This window comes from Schistocerca gregaria, chromosome 2 (assembly GCF_023897955.1).
Source record: "Schistocerca gregaria isolate iqSchGreg1 chromosome 2, iqSchGreg1.2, whole genome shotgun sequence".
Lineage (NCBI taxonomy): Eukaryota > Metazoa > Arthropoda > Insecta > Orthoptera > Acrididae > Schistocerca > Schistocerca gregaria.
The window spans coordinates 654,814,497-654,834,061 of record NC_064921.1 but is presented as its reverse complement, the minus strand read 5'-3'; the positions used below and the strand labels follow the sequence as shown (position 1 = coordinate 654,834,061).

Genomic DNA, 19,565 nt, shown 5'->3' with positions numbered 1-19,565 from the left:
GATACCTCTGCATTTTGAACATGAGGATGCTCAAGTCTTTGCAGAATTGGTGTTCCTGTTTGTAGCTGCTTAACCACTTCATCTGGTAAGTCTGAATCTTTGGGAAGCACCGTGGTTTTCCTCTCCACTTTCTTGGTACAATGCATGTCAGTCTTTCAATACTCACTGTTTTCTAGCAGATACTGCTATTTTCTCAATGTAATTCTTGTGGGGTAAGTCAGTTCCATTGTCTTTGTTGGCAGGTTATCCCACTATGTCTAGTTCTCAAGGATGATGTCCCTTTACCTCTTAAAAATGCATGTTAGAGCATGTTATCATACTTGATGTACTTCTGCAGCTGAATTAGCTGCACATCATGTTATTTGATGTAAGAGATCTGTTCAAAAAATTCTGGAACTATGTCCACAAAATTTTTCTTCGCTTATCTTTTACTTATTGTCAATGGTCTCCTTTGAAATACTCTCCTCAACATCTGATACATTGCTCTCAATGCCTTTTCCACTTCCGTGAGCAGTCTTCGTACATCTCTTGCTGGATTGCACAAAGTGTCATCTATGAATTTTCTATCATCTTGTCTATCGTTGCAAATCTTCATCCTTTCAAAGGGATTTTAAATTTCGGAAATAAAAAAAAAAAATTCTGCAGGGACAAGGTCTGGAGAGTACAGAGGATGAGGGAGCACACAGTTTTTTGTGCAATAGTCGCACACCGACAGGGATACATGTGTAAGTGCTTCTTCATGACGCAAGAGCCACAAATTGTCTCGACACATTTCAGGCTGTTTCCTTCTCACATTTTCTCACAGGCATCGCAATATGTCCTATAGTACCATTGATTAACAGTTTGTCCCTGTGGCACAAATTCATGAAGAACTAATCCTTCAAAGTCAAAGAAAACTATCAGCATGGCTGTGACATTTTGCCTGACCTGACAAGCCTTTTTTGGTCTTGGAGAACCTTTCCTGATCCATTGTGAAGACTGAACCTTGGCCTCAGCATCATAACCATAGATCCTCGTCTCATCACCAATTATGATTCTGTTGAGGAACATCTCATTCTCATTTGTGCGACCCAAAATCTCTTAACAGATTGGGAGGGCAAAGACCTTTCTAGTCTTCACTCATGAGTCGTGGGACAAACTTGGCAGCAGTACGATGTGTTCCAAGATGCTGTGTCAGGATTTCATGACATGATCCAGATCCAACTGAAATGTTACATTCTTCTGCAATCTCTCCGACAGTCAGTCTTCAATTGGCATGCACAGTTTTGCACCACAGATACCACCCAAATTTTTTTTTAAAACAGCTTCAAGGCTCTAGCCACCACTAAACTAAGCAGATTAACAATTTTCCTGAGGAATGACAGGTGCTTGGGTCTTTCAATTTAAATCACTAGTGAAGCTAAACTTTTAACAGGAGAACCTCAAACATAGATCGACACAGCACATGGAAACAACACGTGCATTAATCGGAGCCTTAAACGCTGATGACACAGCCCATTACACATAAGTCCAACCACTGACATAAAATGATACGAGCATTAGAGTTTTACGAAAAAATAGCTGACATATTCTTCAGGAATGATCCTTGACAATGTTACCATAAATCTATCTAGGAGTAGTAGTTCCCACTCTGCACTGCTGGACTTTAAGGACGCCAGCTGCAGTGGCTTTTTCTGTTCTCACTAAACAGCGTTGTGCCAGGCCCTGCTGCATTCAACTCTGGTTCACACGTGCCCTCCAGGGGTCCACATGCGGCACCACTAAGGCATGTCATTTGTGTACTGACTCATCCACTACTCCCTTTTCTCTCTTCTTTCCTTATCATGCACCACACTCATCCTTAAAACCATCTCCTTGCTACCTCGCCTGCCCTCTAGTCATGAAGCTAATGCTGCTACTATTGCTGATGTGAATCAGTAGCCAAAGAACTCAGCAATATGCATCACACTGCAGTGGATAGATGATAATGGTCACTTCTGTGGCATTCTCAATCAGTTCTGAGGCTGCGAGTGCATGCAATCGCAGTATCAGCAGGAAGTGTCCACTGGAGTGGACTGTATGAATTTGCAGTCTCAGGTTTGCAGTCTCAGGACTGATGTAAAATGCCAAAGCACCATTAACAGCTGTCCATTACAGTGGACATGTGCTCCACAGGGTTAATGGCTGCCAGTCCTGAGGTGATCATTTGCTAATTGCACCAGATAATGGCAGTATTGTTGGTTGCTGTCCCTGCTGGACACCTAGATATGGCAATACATCTATTATTAATTTTGTCAAATGACAACCTGGTTTCAGATCTCAAGAAAATAATTTTCAGTATATAGAGGAGATGCTAAGTCACAGATAGGCACAACAAAAAGACTGTGTCAAATAAAGCTTTTGGCCATTTCTTGTTTACCTCCTCTTCCTGTAGAGGGTTTCTGGTAAAGATGATAACTGTGTACATCAGCATCTATAGGTCTGCTTTAACTTCATCAGTATAAGCTGGGAGGTCCTTTATGTGTTATGAGAGGAGGAGGGAAATGATTTACCCTGAACTCATAATTTGTAAGCTAATAAAATTTATTGCCAGAGACTGTGGTGGTGGTGGTGGTGGTGGTGGTGGTGGTGGTGTGTGTGTGTGTGTGGGGGGGGGGGGGGGGGGGGGGGTGTTCTGTGTATTTTGTGTGTTTTCGACAAAGGCCTTATTGGCCAAAATTTCACTTTTGACAATCTTTTTGTTGTGCCTATCTGTGACTCAGCATCTCTGCAACTATTCTTTTTTTAAATATTGTTACATTGCATCCTTGATTTTCCATTGTTTGAAAGATGTCTATTGTTTAAGAATGAAGTAAATAAGTCACCAATTGTACCTTTCAGAATAAAAGTCAATTCTGCACTTAGTCAGTTGAGTCTTGGGATTATATGGAAATCTCACATTTCTATCATGGGAGAATTTGTATTGGAATCGATTTTATTGTTCTTTCTTAAAATGGCAAGTGTTATGTGTGCTGCCATATTTTTGTGGTATTATCTACCAATGTTATGTTTCATTGTTTAAGATTTTTTTACTAACTGAAAATTAAGTTTATTTTCAAAAATTAAGTTTATTTTTAAATATAGTTTATGTAGTGTTTGAGTAGCTAGGCAATTGAATAATTCATTTGTTATGTGTGGACATGTTTTTAATAAAATGCTAAGTCACTTTGATGTTGCAGATGCTGTTTGTGTTGTAGTTATGAAAAGTTTATTTTATCATAGTTGCACTGGTGTGTTTGAAAAATATTCATTTGAAAATAAAAAGGTTAAACTGTTAGATGTAAAGGTAGAGTGTACTCATAATTTTTAACTGAATATAGTGTTGATTATCAAGATATAAATACCCTTTTCTGTCTTTTTCTTTACTGGTTGCATGAGAAATCACACAAATCTAAAGGCCTTCTGCTCACCTAAATACCTAGGGATTACAGTTAAATACAACTTAAATTGGAATAATCACATAAATACTTTCGTGGGGAAGGTGAACTGAATCATACGTTTTATTGCCAGATCGCTTAGAAGCCTTCAGAAGGTCTGCTAAAGAGACCACCTATACTACACTTGTGTGCCACCTCCAAGTTCAAAGAAGGGCAGAAGGGCAGCTCTTTTTGTATTTTGAAATAAGGAAGAGAATGCCCTGGATATGATATACGAGTTAGTGTGGCATATATATATATATATATACACACACACACACACACACACACACACACACACACACACACACACACACACACCATTGTGTCAGAAACTGTGTGGAAAGTTTGTCACCAGCTTTCTGCTCCAAATATGAAAAGTTTTGTTGACACCAACCTACCTGGAGAGACATTATCATCAAAGTAAAATAGAAATCAGAGCTGACACAGGAAGACGCAAGTGTTCGTGTTCCCCACGTGTTGTTCAAGAGTGGAATGGTAGAGAAATAGTCTAAAGGTAGTTGGGTGAATCCTCTGCCAGGCATTTAAGCAAAGATTGCAGAATATTAATGTAGCTATAGATGTAGGTGTAAATGCTTCTTGTTGAGGGTCAGAGTTTCTCCAGCAATGAGATCCATACCCAAGAAATGAATGAAAATATGCATAATATGAGTGGATTATTTTTGCCCTCCTTGTTCTGTGTCTTAGCAAATTTTGTTAAAACCTGTTAATAACCAGATAAACGGGTATGTGTACCATTGTTTCCTTGAACATTTTGTCTGCAGCTGTAATTAAATTACTGATGTCATACGTAAACAAATTTTTTCCTCATCACTTCAGTATATTTACAGTCAGTGCAATGGAGAAACAGAAAATGTGTTGGGACAGAGGCCAATGATACACCATACTTAATCGCTAAGTCATGCTTACTAATTCCAGTCTGCTGTATGAATTACAGCCAACAAAATCTGTTGTCCTCGTACCATGACATAATACTGAGAGTTTTAAAATTTATATGGAGTTAGCTATGCTGTAGCTACTTTTTTTCACTTTGCAGACTATGATTCTATGAATGATTTACATATCACAATTTCAGTATATGATTAAACCAGTTTAACGATATTTGTATACCAAATATTTGTAATTGCTTGACCCTTGACCTCAGATTGTTATTGTTTTTAAGTCATATTCATTTTATTAGTGGCTAGCCTTGATGCTCTCCAAAGTTACTTGTATTTATATGGTTTTATGCAGGGTGTTTGTGCAGCGGCTGTGGTGGTGGTGATGGTAGTGGTGGTGGTTTTGGTGGTGATAATTGTATAAACTTCCAAGGATGGTGGAGAAGAGCAAATGTATCAGTTTCATATAAAGTACAATGGACAAGAAGTGACTGTATCAAAATGTATTAAGCCAAGTGTGTTGTGGGTTAACTCTGTCAGTCTATATGAGGACAAATCATTAATTGTGTGTTCTGTATTAAACAAATTTATTTACCCGTATGAGGGGACATCAGAAAGTATGTGTGTTTTGTCCCATAAGACCATTGTGCAAGAAGACTGACACATTGTCAGAAGTGAGAACACATTCCGGGTTTCCTGCATACATAGTTCTACTGTGGTACAGGTAAAAGGTACTTCACAGTGTGGATGTTAAATGTTGTGGCAACTGGAAATGTTGTGGGAGAGTACAATACTTGTGAGCAAAATGTCTAAATTGCACAAATATTCCCGCAAAATTCTGACAGTATGGATGAAGATAAAATGAAATGGTGTGCCCAGCCATAGCGAAATGGAACCTACAATTTGACAAAGGCTGCATAGGTGTGGGTGATGTTGATTGGTAAGCAGAAAAGAACTTGCACCATGTGATTTTCATCTGTTGGCAAATTTGAAGAACATCCAAGGAGAAAGAGAGTTTCCAATGATGAGGATGTTCACATAGCGGTTCTCAAATGACTCCATTAGCAAGGAGAGGATTTCTGTCATTGAGGAATTGAACACTTGGTAGAACATTCTGACTATTGTTTACAGAGAGTTGGTGGCTTGAAACATAATTTCCTGTAGCCGTATCACTTTGTGTATCTGTGTCACATTGAAGTGTTGCACTGAAGTCAATAAAAGTTACTTGGCCTGCCATAATAATGTGTAACGTACCGCCTGAAGTCCCTAGTAGCTGGTAACTTTGTAGAGTAGGCAAAGTTGTATGTGTGCAGCTTGAATGACGACAATAAGAAGCTCCATTAATGATCTTTAGCAGGCATGGTGTGCAAATACCTATAAGACTGCAACCTTATGTTTACAAACTGACGTGAATAATCTGGCACCCAAAGTGAAATTAAAGAATTGTAAGCAGTTACTTTCATATTTGGCTAAGCAAATGAGAACTGTAAGAGAATAGACAGCTTGTATCAGGCCAAGTATCCAGGTATGAGACATCTGATGCACATGTGTTTCCAAGATTGTGTCAACGATTAAAGGAAATTGGGATAGTAGTACTACAGTAGAACAATCATGGAGGACAAAAACCTTTATGGATTCACAATTTGGAAGAAGTGGTGCTGCTCACATGAATGATTATCCTTTATCTGTTGTGAATCTAACATCAGATGCAAGTTATACAGATAAATACATTTGTTACAGAAATGTGTCTGCTTGGCTTTTAATTATCATCAATAGAGCAACAGCAAATTTGATTTTCTTTTTTCCATTTTTGCTTACAACTTTTAGCTTTGTCATTTCTGAATCAGGGTTCCCTCTCCCTCTCCCTCTCCCTCTCCCTCTCCCTCTCCCTCTCCCTCTCCCTCTCCCTCTCCCTCCCAAAAATGGATGATTTTCCATCACACTCGAAATTTTTTACGAACACTAAAACACCTTTCACAAGAAGAATTTTGCCACTATCTCTGCAAATAAAAGGATGGATATTTCACTGACAGAATTTTTGGAACACCTCATATATTTTCTGTAGTTACCTTCCAGTTATAAAGTAGCTACATATTACTTTTTTAAATGACGCTATGAGAAAATGGAAATGTTGAAGGAATATTGAAAAACAAGTGAAAACTTGAACAAAGGAGGTACAGAATTTGGCACTTCACAATACTGTTCAATTTCAATTGAGTTTTGTGTGGACATCCATCTTCAGTATACTGACAGTGAAGCAAATGATTGAAGATCATATTGTTCAAGAACAGTTTTATGGGTTCATCAGTGAATAATAATAATAATAATAATAATGACAATGAAAACAACAGTAAGTAGAAGAAATTACAGGTAACATTATGTAAAAGGTACTTGGGGAAATCATAAAATATTAATTCTCTAGGTAATGTCCTATTTGAAAATTATTTTAAGTCCTTTACTTCTTTAGACTTGTTTTTGGCTTTCATGTTCATTGAAATTATGGAAGAGATGTTCTTATAGGCTAATAGCTATGCCACTTAATTCATTCTGGAAAGTTACCAAACAATATGTGTGCTTTTGAGTGGTACAATGTTCATCAATGTTCATATAAGCACACAAGATAACCACACACTTCATTTCGTTTTTTTTTTTCCCCCCTGGTGCATTAACTTACATTTGCCTCTCAGTTTAATATGAAAAAGTTAATTCAACTTAATGAATATTCAGACTGTCTGACTTAGTGAAGACTCTAACTTCAAAGTGGTGTCTCCAGGTACCTTCAATTAGAAATGTTTTCCTTCTCCTTTGGGGCAATCTCCCCTATCCACCACCTCTACTCTCTGCCTCAAATATTTTTAGCTGGCAAATTTTCTAACCTTGTCCCACTTTTGTTAATGTGTATACTATCCTTGAAATTTTGTCATAGCATCTACTAGCACAATTTTACTTTTTTTATAAACAATACCAGCCTTTCTTTGTGTCTATTACTGTGATACAATCAGTTGATGAGACTCAAATTTATTTGATGTGAAGTTAAAGCTCCATCTGTGCAAGAGAGATGTCATTAATACCGTAACTTTTTAGTTTGTGTAGTGGAATTTTGTGTACCACATAATCAAAGGCTTTGACTGCGTGACAGAATATACAAACAGATAATTTTTCCTGTTAGGCGCTGTATGAATTTAACTGTGAGGAGACTTTGTGAAAGCAAAATCGAGAGACAGTTAACAGGCTCTGCCTAGGACAATGATTCTGTTTTCTGTCATAGGCATCTTCCTCAAACTCTTAGAAATATCGAAAGGAGTGATATGTGCCTGTAATTGGAGGTCATTTTCCTTATATCTGTTGTGTACTACAGCTTGTTTAAGTTAGTCAGGAAATATGCCTGTTTGTTCTGCTACAGCTATTCTCTAAGAATGTTATTTGAATAGAAGTAACCTGGTTCATACTATTTTGTTTAGTGTTCTGTCAGTCAAGTGAAAAAACATTTTCAGCTCCTTAATCAGTATATAGAAATTGGTCATTAAGTTACACAGATTTGCTCCTAACATCTTTATTCTGATTTTCAGTGCCGACATCTGAAGAGTGTATTAAAGTTTGCTGTGGCAGGACATTCTGCAGAACTGCTTGGCTATATAAATCTACTGTTAGAGACAACTGGACTTGATCTCACCACGCCAGAGCGTATCCATCTCGCTAATTTGGCTGTAATGGCACATTCAGAGCAAGTCTTACGTGCTACTGCAGGAAAACCATCACTTTTGAGAAAATATTTGTGAGTCATGCAAGAATTTTCTTTCACTTTTCTTTTTGAAAAGAAATATAGCCAGTTAGAAGTGCCCCATCTACATGATAACAACTTTTGTAGCTCATGTGTGCTTTTAATTTCCAACATAGAAACTTATTAGGATCTATCACATATTGGACATTTTCATTAGTATTGTGTTACCATATGTATATAGCTGAAATAAATACAAGGCAGAGTAAATTCATATATAGGGCAAAGGTTAGTTTGTTGCAGTGAGAAATAATTGACCATACTCGTGCAAATATGTAAATAATGTGTACAACAAGCATTACTTTTTGGGGTGAAAAGCTGAGTCAGGAAGTATTCCATCACTGAAATGGCAGAGAATGCGCCGTGACCAATACAGTATTTAGAATCACACCTGAATCTTTTCACACAATGCACCTAATAGTCCGTACTGTTCATGTGTATCTTACCATTAATTCTGTAACTTTGAAGAGGATAGTCAACATGTAAGACTTATTTTTGATATAACATCGTCAAAGTAAGTGGTTATTGGTATAGGTACATGTACCTTTCTCCAACTTGTTCCTCACACAGATGCTAACAATGGTGCAGTTGTGCACACAATGTTGTACCACAGCAATATAGCTTTTTCTGCTGTACTGCCACCTAATTGCTGCAGACCATCTTTTCAGCTGTGCCAAAGCACAGTATGGGTTTTCATGAAGCATATGTGCAGCTTAACACTTCTCAAGTTCAAGTGATTTTAAGAAACTGTTCACTTAAAAAAATTAATAATTTCATATCTTATAGTTTCATGTTGGCACTTGGCAGTATTATATTTTGGTTATTGTGATTTTTTGAATTTAAGTAACTTATTTGTAGAATTCACATTGAAAAATGTAGTCACAGCTACCTTACATTGTTGTGCGAGGAATTGGCAAACACATACGTATTTCCAGTCTAGACTAAATACAGTACATATATAACACATATTTCATCTTGTTGCTCGCAGTGTAAAAGCTTTACTCACAAAACAACATGTAGCAACTGGTCCCTGGTAGTAATATACACTCCTGGAAATGGAAAAAAGAACACATTGACACCGGTGTGTCAAACCCACCATACTTGCTCCGGACACTGCGAGAAGGCTGTACAAGCAATGATCACACACACGGCACAGCGGACACACCAGGAACCGCGGTGTTGGCCGTTGAATGGCGCTAGCTGCGCAGCATTTGTGCACCGCCGCCGTCAGTGTCAGCCAGTTTGCCGTGGCATACGGAGCTCCATCGCAGTCTTTAACACTGGTAGCATGCCGCGACAGCGTGGACGTGAACCGTATGTGCAGTTGACGGACTTTGAGCGAGGGCGTATAGTGGGCATGCGGGAGGCTGGGTGGACGTACTGCCGAATTGCTCAACACGTGGGGCGTGAGGTCTCCACAGTACATCGATGTTGTCGCCAGTGGTCGGCGGAAGGTGCACGTGCCCGTCGAACTGGGACCGTACCGCAGCGATGCACGGATGCACGCCAAGACCGTAGGATCCTACGCAGTGCCATAGGGGACCGCACCGCCACTTCCCAGCAAATTAGGGACACTGTTGCTCCTGGGGTATCGGCGAGGACCATTTGCAACTGTCTCCATGAAGCTGGGCTACGGTCCCGCACACCGTTAGGCCGTCTTCCGCTCACGCCCCAACATCGTGCAGCCCGCCTCCAGTGATGTCGCGACAGGCGTGAATGGAGGGACGAATGGAGACGTGTCGTCTTCAGCCATGAGAGTCGCTTCTGCCTTGGTGCCAATGATGGTCGTATGCGTATTTGTCGCCGTGCAGGTGAGCGCCACAATCAGGACTGCATACGACCGAGGCACACAGGGCCAACACCCGGCATCATGGTGTGGGGAGCGATCTCCTACACTGGCCGTACACCTCTGGTGATCGTCGAGGGGACACTGAATAGTGCACGGTACCTCCAAACCATCATCGAACCCATCGTTCTACCATTCCTAGACCGGCAAGGGAACTTGCTGTTCCAACAGGACAATGTACATCCGCATGTATCCCGTGCCACCCAACGTGCTCTAGAAGGTGTAAGTCAACTACCCTGGCCAGCAAGATCTCCAGATCTGTCCCCCATTGAGCATGTTTGGGACTGGATGAAGCGTTGTCTCACGCGGTCTGCACGTCCAGCACGAACGCTGGTCCAACTGAGGCGCCAGGTGGAAATGGCATGGCAAGCCGTTCCACAGGACTACATCCAGCATCTCTACAATTGTCTCCATGGGAGAATAGCAGCCTGCATTGCTGCGAAAGGTGGATATACACTGTACTAGTGCCGACATTGTGCATGCTCTGTTGCCTGTGTCTATGTGCCTGTGGTTCTGTCAGTGTGATCATGTGATGTATCTGTCCCCAGGAATGTGTCAATAAAGTTTCCCCTTCCTGGGACAATGAATTCACGGTGTTCTTATTTCAATTTCCAGGAGTGTATTAACATCAGTTTGGAGAAAGGGTAACTACGTATGAGTTTTATAATGTTAAATACATGCGTTATCTAATATGAAAAGAGAAAATGGTTTCTATTTCTCTTAGTGATATTAAAAATTTGGAATATATGTTCCTTTTATTGAGATCATTTATATGGGATCAGTTCAGCTCATGACTAAGCGATGGAATAGAAATTTAAGGATAGTAAGGTCTCTTGGAGATTGTTGATTCATAATAATTCAAGATTGTTTTGAATGCAGTTTATGAGATTTTACGTTAAAAATATTGCAAACCGACCTTTAAAAAATATGAAGCCATTTCTAATCTAGGTAAACCTGTGGTGTGAACAAACATTTTTGGCACAGGTTTCTTTCTAAATTTTTATGGTGCACCCACCAACTTCCTCTGAAAAAATCTTGAGTATTAATTGATAATCTTTTAAGTTTGCCAGTACTATTTCTAGTCTGAGGCCGAAACATCATCAGTATAAATAAATTCATTCTCTTGGTTCAGCCACCTTTCATTATAGTTAATTCTTTTAATTCTAGTGCCCATACAGTTTATATAAACCATTTTCCATAATTGTGGTCTTGCATGTCTCTACGGTCAGCAAAGGTATCTACATCTACATCTACATTCATACTCCGCAAGCCACCTGACGGTGTGTGGCGGAGGGTACCCTGAGTACCTCTATCGGTTCTCCCTTCTATTCCAGTCTCGTATTGTTCGTGGAAAGAAGGATTGTCGGTATGCTTCTGTGTGGGTTCTAATCTCTCTGATTTATTCCTCATGGTCGCTTCGCGAGATATACGCAGGAGGGAGCAATATACTGCTTGACTCTTCGGTGAAGGTATGTTCTCAAAACTTTAACAAAAGCCCGCACCGAGCTACTGAGCGTCTCTCCTGCAGAATCTTCCACTGGAGTTTATCTATCATCTCCATAACACTTTCGCAATTACTAAATGACTAAATGATCCTGTAACGAAGCGTGCTGCTCTCCGTTGGATCCTCTTTATTTCTTCTATCAACCCTATCTGGAACGGATCCCATACTGTTGAGCAGTATTCAAGCAGTGGGCGAACAAGCGTACTGTAACCTACTTCCTTTGTTTTTGGATTGCATTTCCTTAGGATTCTTCCAATGAATCTCAGTCTGGCATCTGCTTTACCGACGATCAACTTTATATGATCATTCCATTTCAAATCACTCCTAATGCGTATTCCCAGATAATTTATGGAATTAACTGCTTCCAGTTGCTGACCTGCCATTTTGTAGCTAAATGATAATGGATCTATCTTTCTATGTATTCGCAGCACATTACACTTGTCTACATTGAGATTCAATTGCCATTCCCTGCACCATGCGTCAATTCGCTGCAGATCCTCCTGCATTTCATTTCAGTACAATTTTTCATTGTTGCAACCTCTCGATATACCATCAAATCATCTGCAAAAAGCTGCAGTGAACTTCCGTTGTCATCCACCAGGTCATTTATGTATATTGTGAATAGCAAATATCCTATGACACTCCCCTGCGGCACACCTGAAATCACTTTTACTTCGAAAGACTTCTCTCCATTGAGAATGACATGCTGCGTTCTGTTATCTAGGAACTCCTCAATCCAATCACACAATTGGTCTGATAATCCGTGTGCTCTTACTTTGTTCATTAAACAAATGTGGGGAACTGTGTCAAACGCCTTGCGAAAGTCAAGAAACCCGTGTCTATGGCCCCTCTGAGTCTCGTGGACGAATAGCGCGAGCTGGGTTTCACACGACTGTCTTTTTCGAAACCCATGCTGATTCCTACAGAGTAGATTTCTAGTCCCCAGAAAAGTCATTATACTCTAACATTAATGTTTGGTCAACATGCATATGTCCCTCTTTGCCTTCAGAATATTAATAGCTGTATTTATCTTTACTCTTCGTCATGTTTTCAGTCATAACTGTTACCAGCAGTCACTCATTGTCACGGGCCTTAAAGTCGATCTGAAATTAGGATATTGCATCTTTTGTTGTGACCTGATTGTTTTATCCAGCGAATCAGAGTAAAATGTCAAGTAGTATATTCAGGAAGATGACTATTTTTCATTTAAGAGTCTCATTTAAGAGTCTGCTCTGACTGATGTAAAATAGAATTTGTGCTATTTACACAAGTACAAGAGATCTGAGCATGGCTTGTCAGTAATGGTCCTAAACTTCCATCATTTTTGGGGGAAGGATTTTTGAACTGACAATCACATATGAGACTTATCAGGACTGCTACTGTTTCTCAACAGCAGCATCTGCTGAATAATTAAAGGTGCAGCACAATAAATGAAGTATAGTGTTTTGCAGGGTGTTGGTATATAGAGGATAACATTTTTCAAACAACTTATGGGAATTCAGCCAGGTAGTATTAACAGCGACTGCCGATATTTCGACAGGAGCACACCCCGCCATTTTCAAGTCACTCTGCAACGGACAGGCGATGTACAGGCAAATTTAAAACCTTGGTTCTTGGATTATTGCAGGAAAGATAACACGCACACATCGAACACTAGTGCCACCAAAGGCGACAAAAGTCAGAAATATCAGTAGTGAGACTATGAACTAGCAGGTGAGGTAACATTGACTCTGTTCCTCTGTTTTTTTGACAAGGGAGAGAGCAGGAGTCCAAACAAGTTTAAACAAAGACCTCCATCCTTGTTTACAAGGTTGCTCCCTAATTTAATCTCAACTGCCTGTCACTCAGCACTGTCACAATAGCTGGACATGCATGCCAATATCTCGATGTTGTTGTATAACATAGGGTGACCAGTATCCAAGCAGTGTTCGTCAATAGCCAATCTACTGGGCTGCCGTAATCGTGCGTGCCATTTATGCTCAGTACATCGGTCCTCCACAGTCCTGATAAGTTTGACCAATATATGCCATGCCACAGCTACAAGGAATGTGATACACATCTGCCTTATGCAAACCAAGCTCATCCTTAACGGAACCCAAAAGCACTCTTATTTTAGATGGAGGTTGGAAAACACATTTCACATTGTACTTCCGTAAAATATGACCGATCTTGTTGGAAGTGCTTCCTACGTAAGGTAAAAAGGCAGTAGACATAGGTGTCGACTCAGATTATCATCAGTGACTCGATCCACAGTTGGTCGATAGTGCAACACACGTTCAATCTGTCTCTCACTATAACCATTTTGACGAAATGTATCTTCAAGATGGGATAGCTCAGCTGGCAAAGTCTCAGTGTTGGAAATGACACGTGCCCTGTGTACCAAGGTACGAAGTACCCCTTTATGCTGACCTGGATGGTGACAACTATTAGCCTGTAAATACAAGTCAGTTTGAGTATGTTTCCTGTAAACTGCATGTCCCAATGATGCATCATCATTCCTCGTAACCAAAACGCCAAGAAAGGGAAGGCAACCATACTCTTCCACCTCCATTGTAAAACAAAAGTTCAGGGGAATCGAGTTCAGATGTTCTAGAAAGGCATTCAAATTCTCCTACCATGAGGCCAGACAACAAAGGTATCATCAACATATCTGAAGAAACAGGTGGGTTTCAAAGGTGCTGATTCCAATGCACGTTCCTCAAAGTCTTCCATAAACAAATTTGTGATCACAGGAGACAATGGACTACCCATCGCAAGTCCATCTGTCTGTTAGTAATACTGGCCATTGAATAAAAAATAGGTGGATGTCAACATATGCTGATTATGTACAAAAAATGCAATATTTATGATCTGACTCATCGTAATGCAGAATTGATGCTGACCCCACAAAAAGTTGAGAGGAAGACCAACAGCCTCCTGTGTGAGTGTGCTATCTTTCCTGCAATAGTCCGAGAACCAGGGTTTTAAATTTTCCTGTACAGCACCTGTCCATTGCAGTTTTACTTGAAAATGGTGGAGTATGCTCCCGCTGAAATATCGGCAGTCGCTGTTAATACTACCTGGCTGAATTCCCGTAAGTTGTTTTAAAATTGTATATGCGAGGAGAAACTCAGTTCTCAAAGAGAATAACATGTCACAAGAAAGCAGACCCTGATCAGCGGAAACTAATTTCTTTTTCTAATGTGTGACCTTCAACTATGATGAAAAACATCATTCACATCCTTTGTGATGAAAATGCTGTTTACCAGTGTAATAGAAAGGTCTGCTCTTTGTCAGGTAACATGAAATTATGACAGACTACAATGGATATTTTCCTACAGAATGCACAAGTCTTCAAGTGCCAATGCTGCCACAGCACACTCAGCTGTAGTGTGGGGCCACTTAGTGAAACTGCACTGCTGCTGCCCTGGTGCCACTGCAGCAGCGCTGCTGTAAATTTTTCCTGCCATCAACTGTATTGGTGTGAGGAACAACTTGGTGGAGGAGGATGGGGGGGGGGGGGGGGGGGGCTTATGAGTCGTATTTCTTTTTTAGTGCATTTACCTATGCTGATAAACACTTACTTTGTAGAACAAAAATAAGTTCAACATGTTGAGTGTCTTCTTCAAAGTAAGAGAATTAACAGAAATACCTACATGATCTATATGAATAATACATAGACTGTTTGAAAATATTCGGTGAAGAACATACTATTTAAGCTTACCTGATTCTGCTGTTGGTGCACAAGCTTTCAGGGAGACCTTCAACAACACCTAAATATGTAATGTTGTATGTGACCTTTTTGTTTTTCTTTTGTTGCATTTATTCTCCAGATTCGAATAACAAAATTATTGGTCATTAAAGCTTACAACAGCAATAATAATAGAATGAAATGTATGGGATTTCCTGGCTAGAAGAGAGCAGGAGTCTTAAGTGTCATTGTTAGTTCAATATTGGAAATCCTTTTGTATGTGAAGAACATTCATGGATATGATTAGTAAGTAGACTGCAGCATAAGTTGCACAAACAGTAGTGTTGGGTAACCCAAAAACCAAGAACTGAGAAGTTCTTGATTCTAATGTATTGTGTAAAACTAATGTTGAATATTTGAATATGACAGCTATGAGCATGCTCTCCCATTTCAACTAAGCTAAAAATGCTTTATATTGAACAAGGTGATTTCAGCATGTACAGCATTTGTTTCTGGTCAGTTTGTTGACAACTATGTTCTCGATTACCAAAAGTAACATACATCCAAGAGGTGAGAATGTTCATTAGTGCAGCCTAGCCACATGGGGCACCATTGGGTTTGCCACAAGTTCTGGAAATAAGGGAATTTCAAATTAATCAGGGAAATATCGGGAAAATTTGAAGAAAATGCTGGAAAAGTCTCGTTTTTGTCTGAGTAGATGGAACTGTTTGTTTACTGAGATGTCCTGCATCATCGCTGGCTGGGTGCAGCTGAGTACATGAGCCACTTCCCTATTCCCTCTTTCTAACTGCTTCTTCTCTTTATACCACTCCGATTAGCTTGCAGTCAGTACTGCCACCACTTCTTGCTGCTAGCCTAGCAGTTGCCAATGAAAGGCAGGTAGGTGTGAGGAGTGGTTTGTTTGGATCTCATTATCAGAGACTGTTGATGCAGTGGCTGGAGACAGCAGTCCTGTATGCAGGAGTTGTGTCTTAATGATCGTGTGAATGTATGTGTGCTCGTGTTTTCTGATGAAGGCTCTGGCCATAAATTTAGTTGTGAGAGTGTGATTGTCTTTTGTATGTGCCTGCTGCACCTCAGTGGTCATCTTTATGGTGAGTTGCTACCTATCCTCATTAGTATTGATTTTCAGAGTATTCACACAAGTTATGTGTTGTGTGGATTGATCATGTGGCCTCATTTCATCAACACGATGTGTGTGATATGTAAATAAGTGGCCACACTAGTGGACTTCCATGACAGGCCAGAACTGCAAGCCATTTCTGGGGGTATCTATAACAGATTAGGCCTGCCAATCTGAAACTCATCATCTCCCATACTGCGCAGGCCCTGCCTGTTGGATCTAGTTTCACTGATCTGCCTGCAGATCTGTTTGTGTGTAGCGTAATGCAGCAAATTTTCATTGTTTATACATGGAATCAGGACTGCGGTGCTCCTTAGCAGGCCAGAGGCTATATCCAATGGCTTTCAGGATTTGCGACTGTTTCACCACAAGAACATTGTACAATGTGGCATTTTATAGACATTTAATGTATTCTAGTACATTTTCGCACTTCAAAAGTAGTGTATATATTAGAAAGTATGGATGATAAGAAGAAGAAAATTGTGGCAGTCACTGGAAGTTTTTATACTATGTACTCAAGTATTTTGTGGAAGAAAAACCACACAATACCTGTAAAATAATAGATATAGCACAGACAGCAATAACCGACAATAACAAACTATTAGAATGAACATGTTATTGGCAGTCATCTATAGTGTTGCTTTACACAACTTATCCTTGCCTTATACACTTCTTTCAAGAGGCCTACTTTTTTCTGAGGTTATTTCTGAAATCGGTGTATATAATTTAAATCCGTCTTGTGGCTCCAATGAAATACATATTTTTGTCACCAAATGTGTTTCATTTTATTGAAATAAAATAACATCAGTGGTCTTCATGAAATGTATATACCATTTGGCATGATTTCTCCATCTAAAAATAGTTTATTGCAAAACATGTTGATGTTAGTATTTAAGATTTTTGCTCAAATGTTTAGAAATACTGACGTCCTTACTTTTTTTTGTCAACTTATGTCTTTAATTACCCTTGAGATCTGAACATTTGTCCCCACAGGGGGCCAACAGCTCTTTTGTGGGTACGTGTGTGACACGCATAGGTCCCTGAGCTATTACAGCCTTTATTCTTTTCTGGGCTGCTTTTTCTTCCTCTTCCTCCTCCTTCCCTGTCCTCCTTCCTTTCCCTTTGTCCGTTCCTTTCCTTCTCTTGGTGTTCATCTTTATGTCAGCCTGGCTATCCTCATAACTATGCTTCGTCTTACAGTTTTGTTTGGTTGCTTTTCCTCCTCCTTTTTGATTTTTGTTGTTTGGTCCCCCTCAGGGGTTTGACATCCATTTACAAATTTGAAATCTGTAGAGCATGAGCCAGATGGTGGAAGAGCCCCCTCCCTAGCGTCTTTGGCGTGAGTTCCTCTCCACCTCCTTCTCCTCTTCCTCTCTCTTTTCCCCCTTCCCTCACTCCCCGTCAAAGCCCTTTTGCTATGTCACCAGCTTGGTAGCCAGTCTGTGTGGTGGGAGTTATGTACCCATCTGGCTGAGCCCCCTGATACCACAGGGATCACACTGCTGATGCCTGTGCTGTGAACACCTTGTGCAAGCCTATGAACGGTTGCCCATCTTTTTGGGATATTGGAACTCCCAGCAACAACCGTCTTACCAGACGGCCATTGCTGTGGCTGGGTGGTGCCCACAAGGCGAGCCCCTGTTTGGAGTGGGTGGTACCTGGGCAGATGTTTGGCACATGAAATGTGTGGAACTCTGATCACTCTATTGCGGCCACATCTTTTCTTTAATGTAGGTCTATCTCAGTTCCTATTTCTGCCTTTCCAGACTTACCCTCCTTGAATACACCCTGGGAGAAGTGGCAGATGTGCCAGTTTGGGGCAAAACCATGTCCACAGTTCTTGGTCTGTACCAGGACTGACAGGGAAACATTTGCTGGCACCAAACCCCTTTTCTTTGCAAAACATACTGAGGATAAGTTTGATGAAGTTGAATTATTAAGCAAGATGAGATCTGGTTCTCTCCTTATAAAGACAACTTCTGCTAGTCGGCCAGACTCCTTCTGTGCCTGCTACCATTTAGGAGAGAACCCTATGGCTGTCGCTCCTCACAAGTCACTCAGTGTGACACAGGATATAATTTTCCATAAGGACTTTCTCCTCAAATTTGATGATGAACTTATGGATAATCTGGAACAACGTGGTATTCATTTCATTCGGCATGTCCGGAAAGGTTGGTGTAGACACTGGCGCTTTCGTTATGGCATTTGAGGGGGATAACCTGCCCGAGAAGGTCAAGGTAATGGTGTACAGATGCAATGTAAAACCGTACATTCCACCTCCCATACGTTTCTTCCATTGCCGCAAGTTTGGCTACATGTCCTAGCGATGCGATGCCAACCCCATCTGTGGTGACTATGGCCGTCCTCATCATGTGGAGAGCCCTTGCACCCCACTGCCTAACTGTGTAAACTGCTCTGCTCTCCATTCTCCCCATTCACCGGAGTGTCCAGTGTACATGAAGGAGAAAAGAATTCAGGAAACAAAGACCCTTGACCGTCTCAGCTACTTTGAGGCCTGAAAGAAATTTGACAGACTTCACCCTGTAAATCTCTCCTCTACCTTTGCCTCAGTTATGCCTTCCCCTCCTCACCCGTCCCCCTTATCCCCATCCTGCCCCCCATCCTTTTCCTCACCCTCAGTGGGTCCTTCCCTTCCCCTCCAGGAACTGCTGCTGCTCTTCCTCCTCCTCCTCCTCCTCCTCCTCCTCCTCCTCAATGGAGAACGTCCTCTTCTCTGGCTCGTGCTAGGTAAGGGGCTGTGTCTCAGAATACCCCTCCCCTGCATTCTCAGGACAGGAAGCTTGCATCCTTGGGCCGGAGGAGAGACCCACGCTCTGAGGGCCCCAAAGCCACTTGCTCTCTGTCTGATCCTGACGTCACTGTCACTTATTCCCTTACTGATAATGCCTCCTCCCTCCAAGGGAGAAGAGGAATCAGCACAAGTCAAAGGACAAGGCTTCCCCAGCTTCACGGAGGGCTTTGTTTGCCCCCTCCACCTCATCCTGAATCAGACCCAGTTTTTATGGATGTCACCCCATCCTCGTCAGAGACGACCACCAACCAAGTGATCTGACCTCCCCTTGGCTTCTTTAGGTCTCATCACATGACAATCCAATGGAATTGCAATGGATATTATCACCACCTCCCTAATATACAACACCTTGTTTCCTCTTAGTCTTCGTTCTGTCTTGCTCTTCAAGAAACTCACTTTCATGATGACCCCTTTTTAAACGTTTCATGTTATTTGGCATTCCGTCGGAACTGTGCCGGCCCCAGAATAGTGTCTGAAG

The 19,565-nt window shown here is 40.9% G+C and overlaps 1 protein-coding gene across 4 annotated transcripts in view; it reads left to right on the top strand.

Annotated features, from left to right (window-relative positions):
- The window catches only part of LOC126334689 (uncharacterized), a 405,460-nt gene that overhangs the window by 122,115 nt on the left and 263,780 nt on the right, over positions 1-19,565 (top strand). For all 4 annotated transcript variants that reach the window (XM_049997175.1, XM_049997176.1, XM_049997173.1 and 1 more), the window contains exon 10: positions 7,903-8,108. In XM_049997175.1, the coding sequence (XP_049853132.1) occupies positions 7,903-8,108 (206 nt within the window). The remainder of the gene's footprint in view (positions 1-7,902; positions 8,109-19,565) is intronic.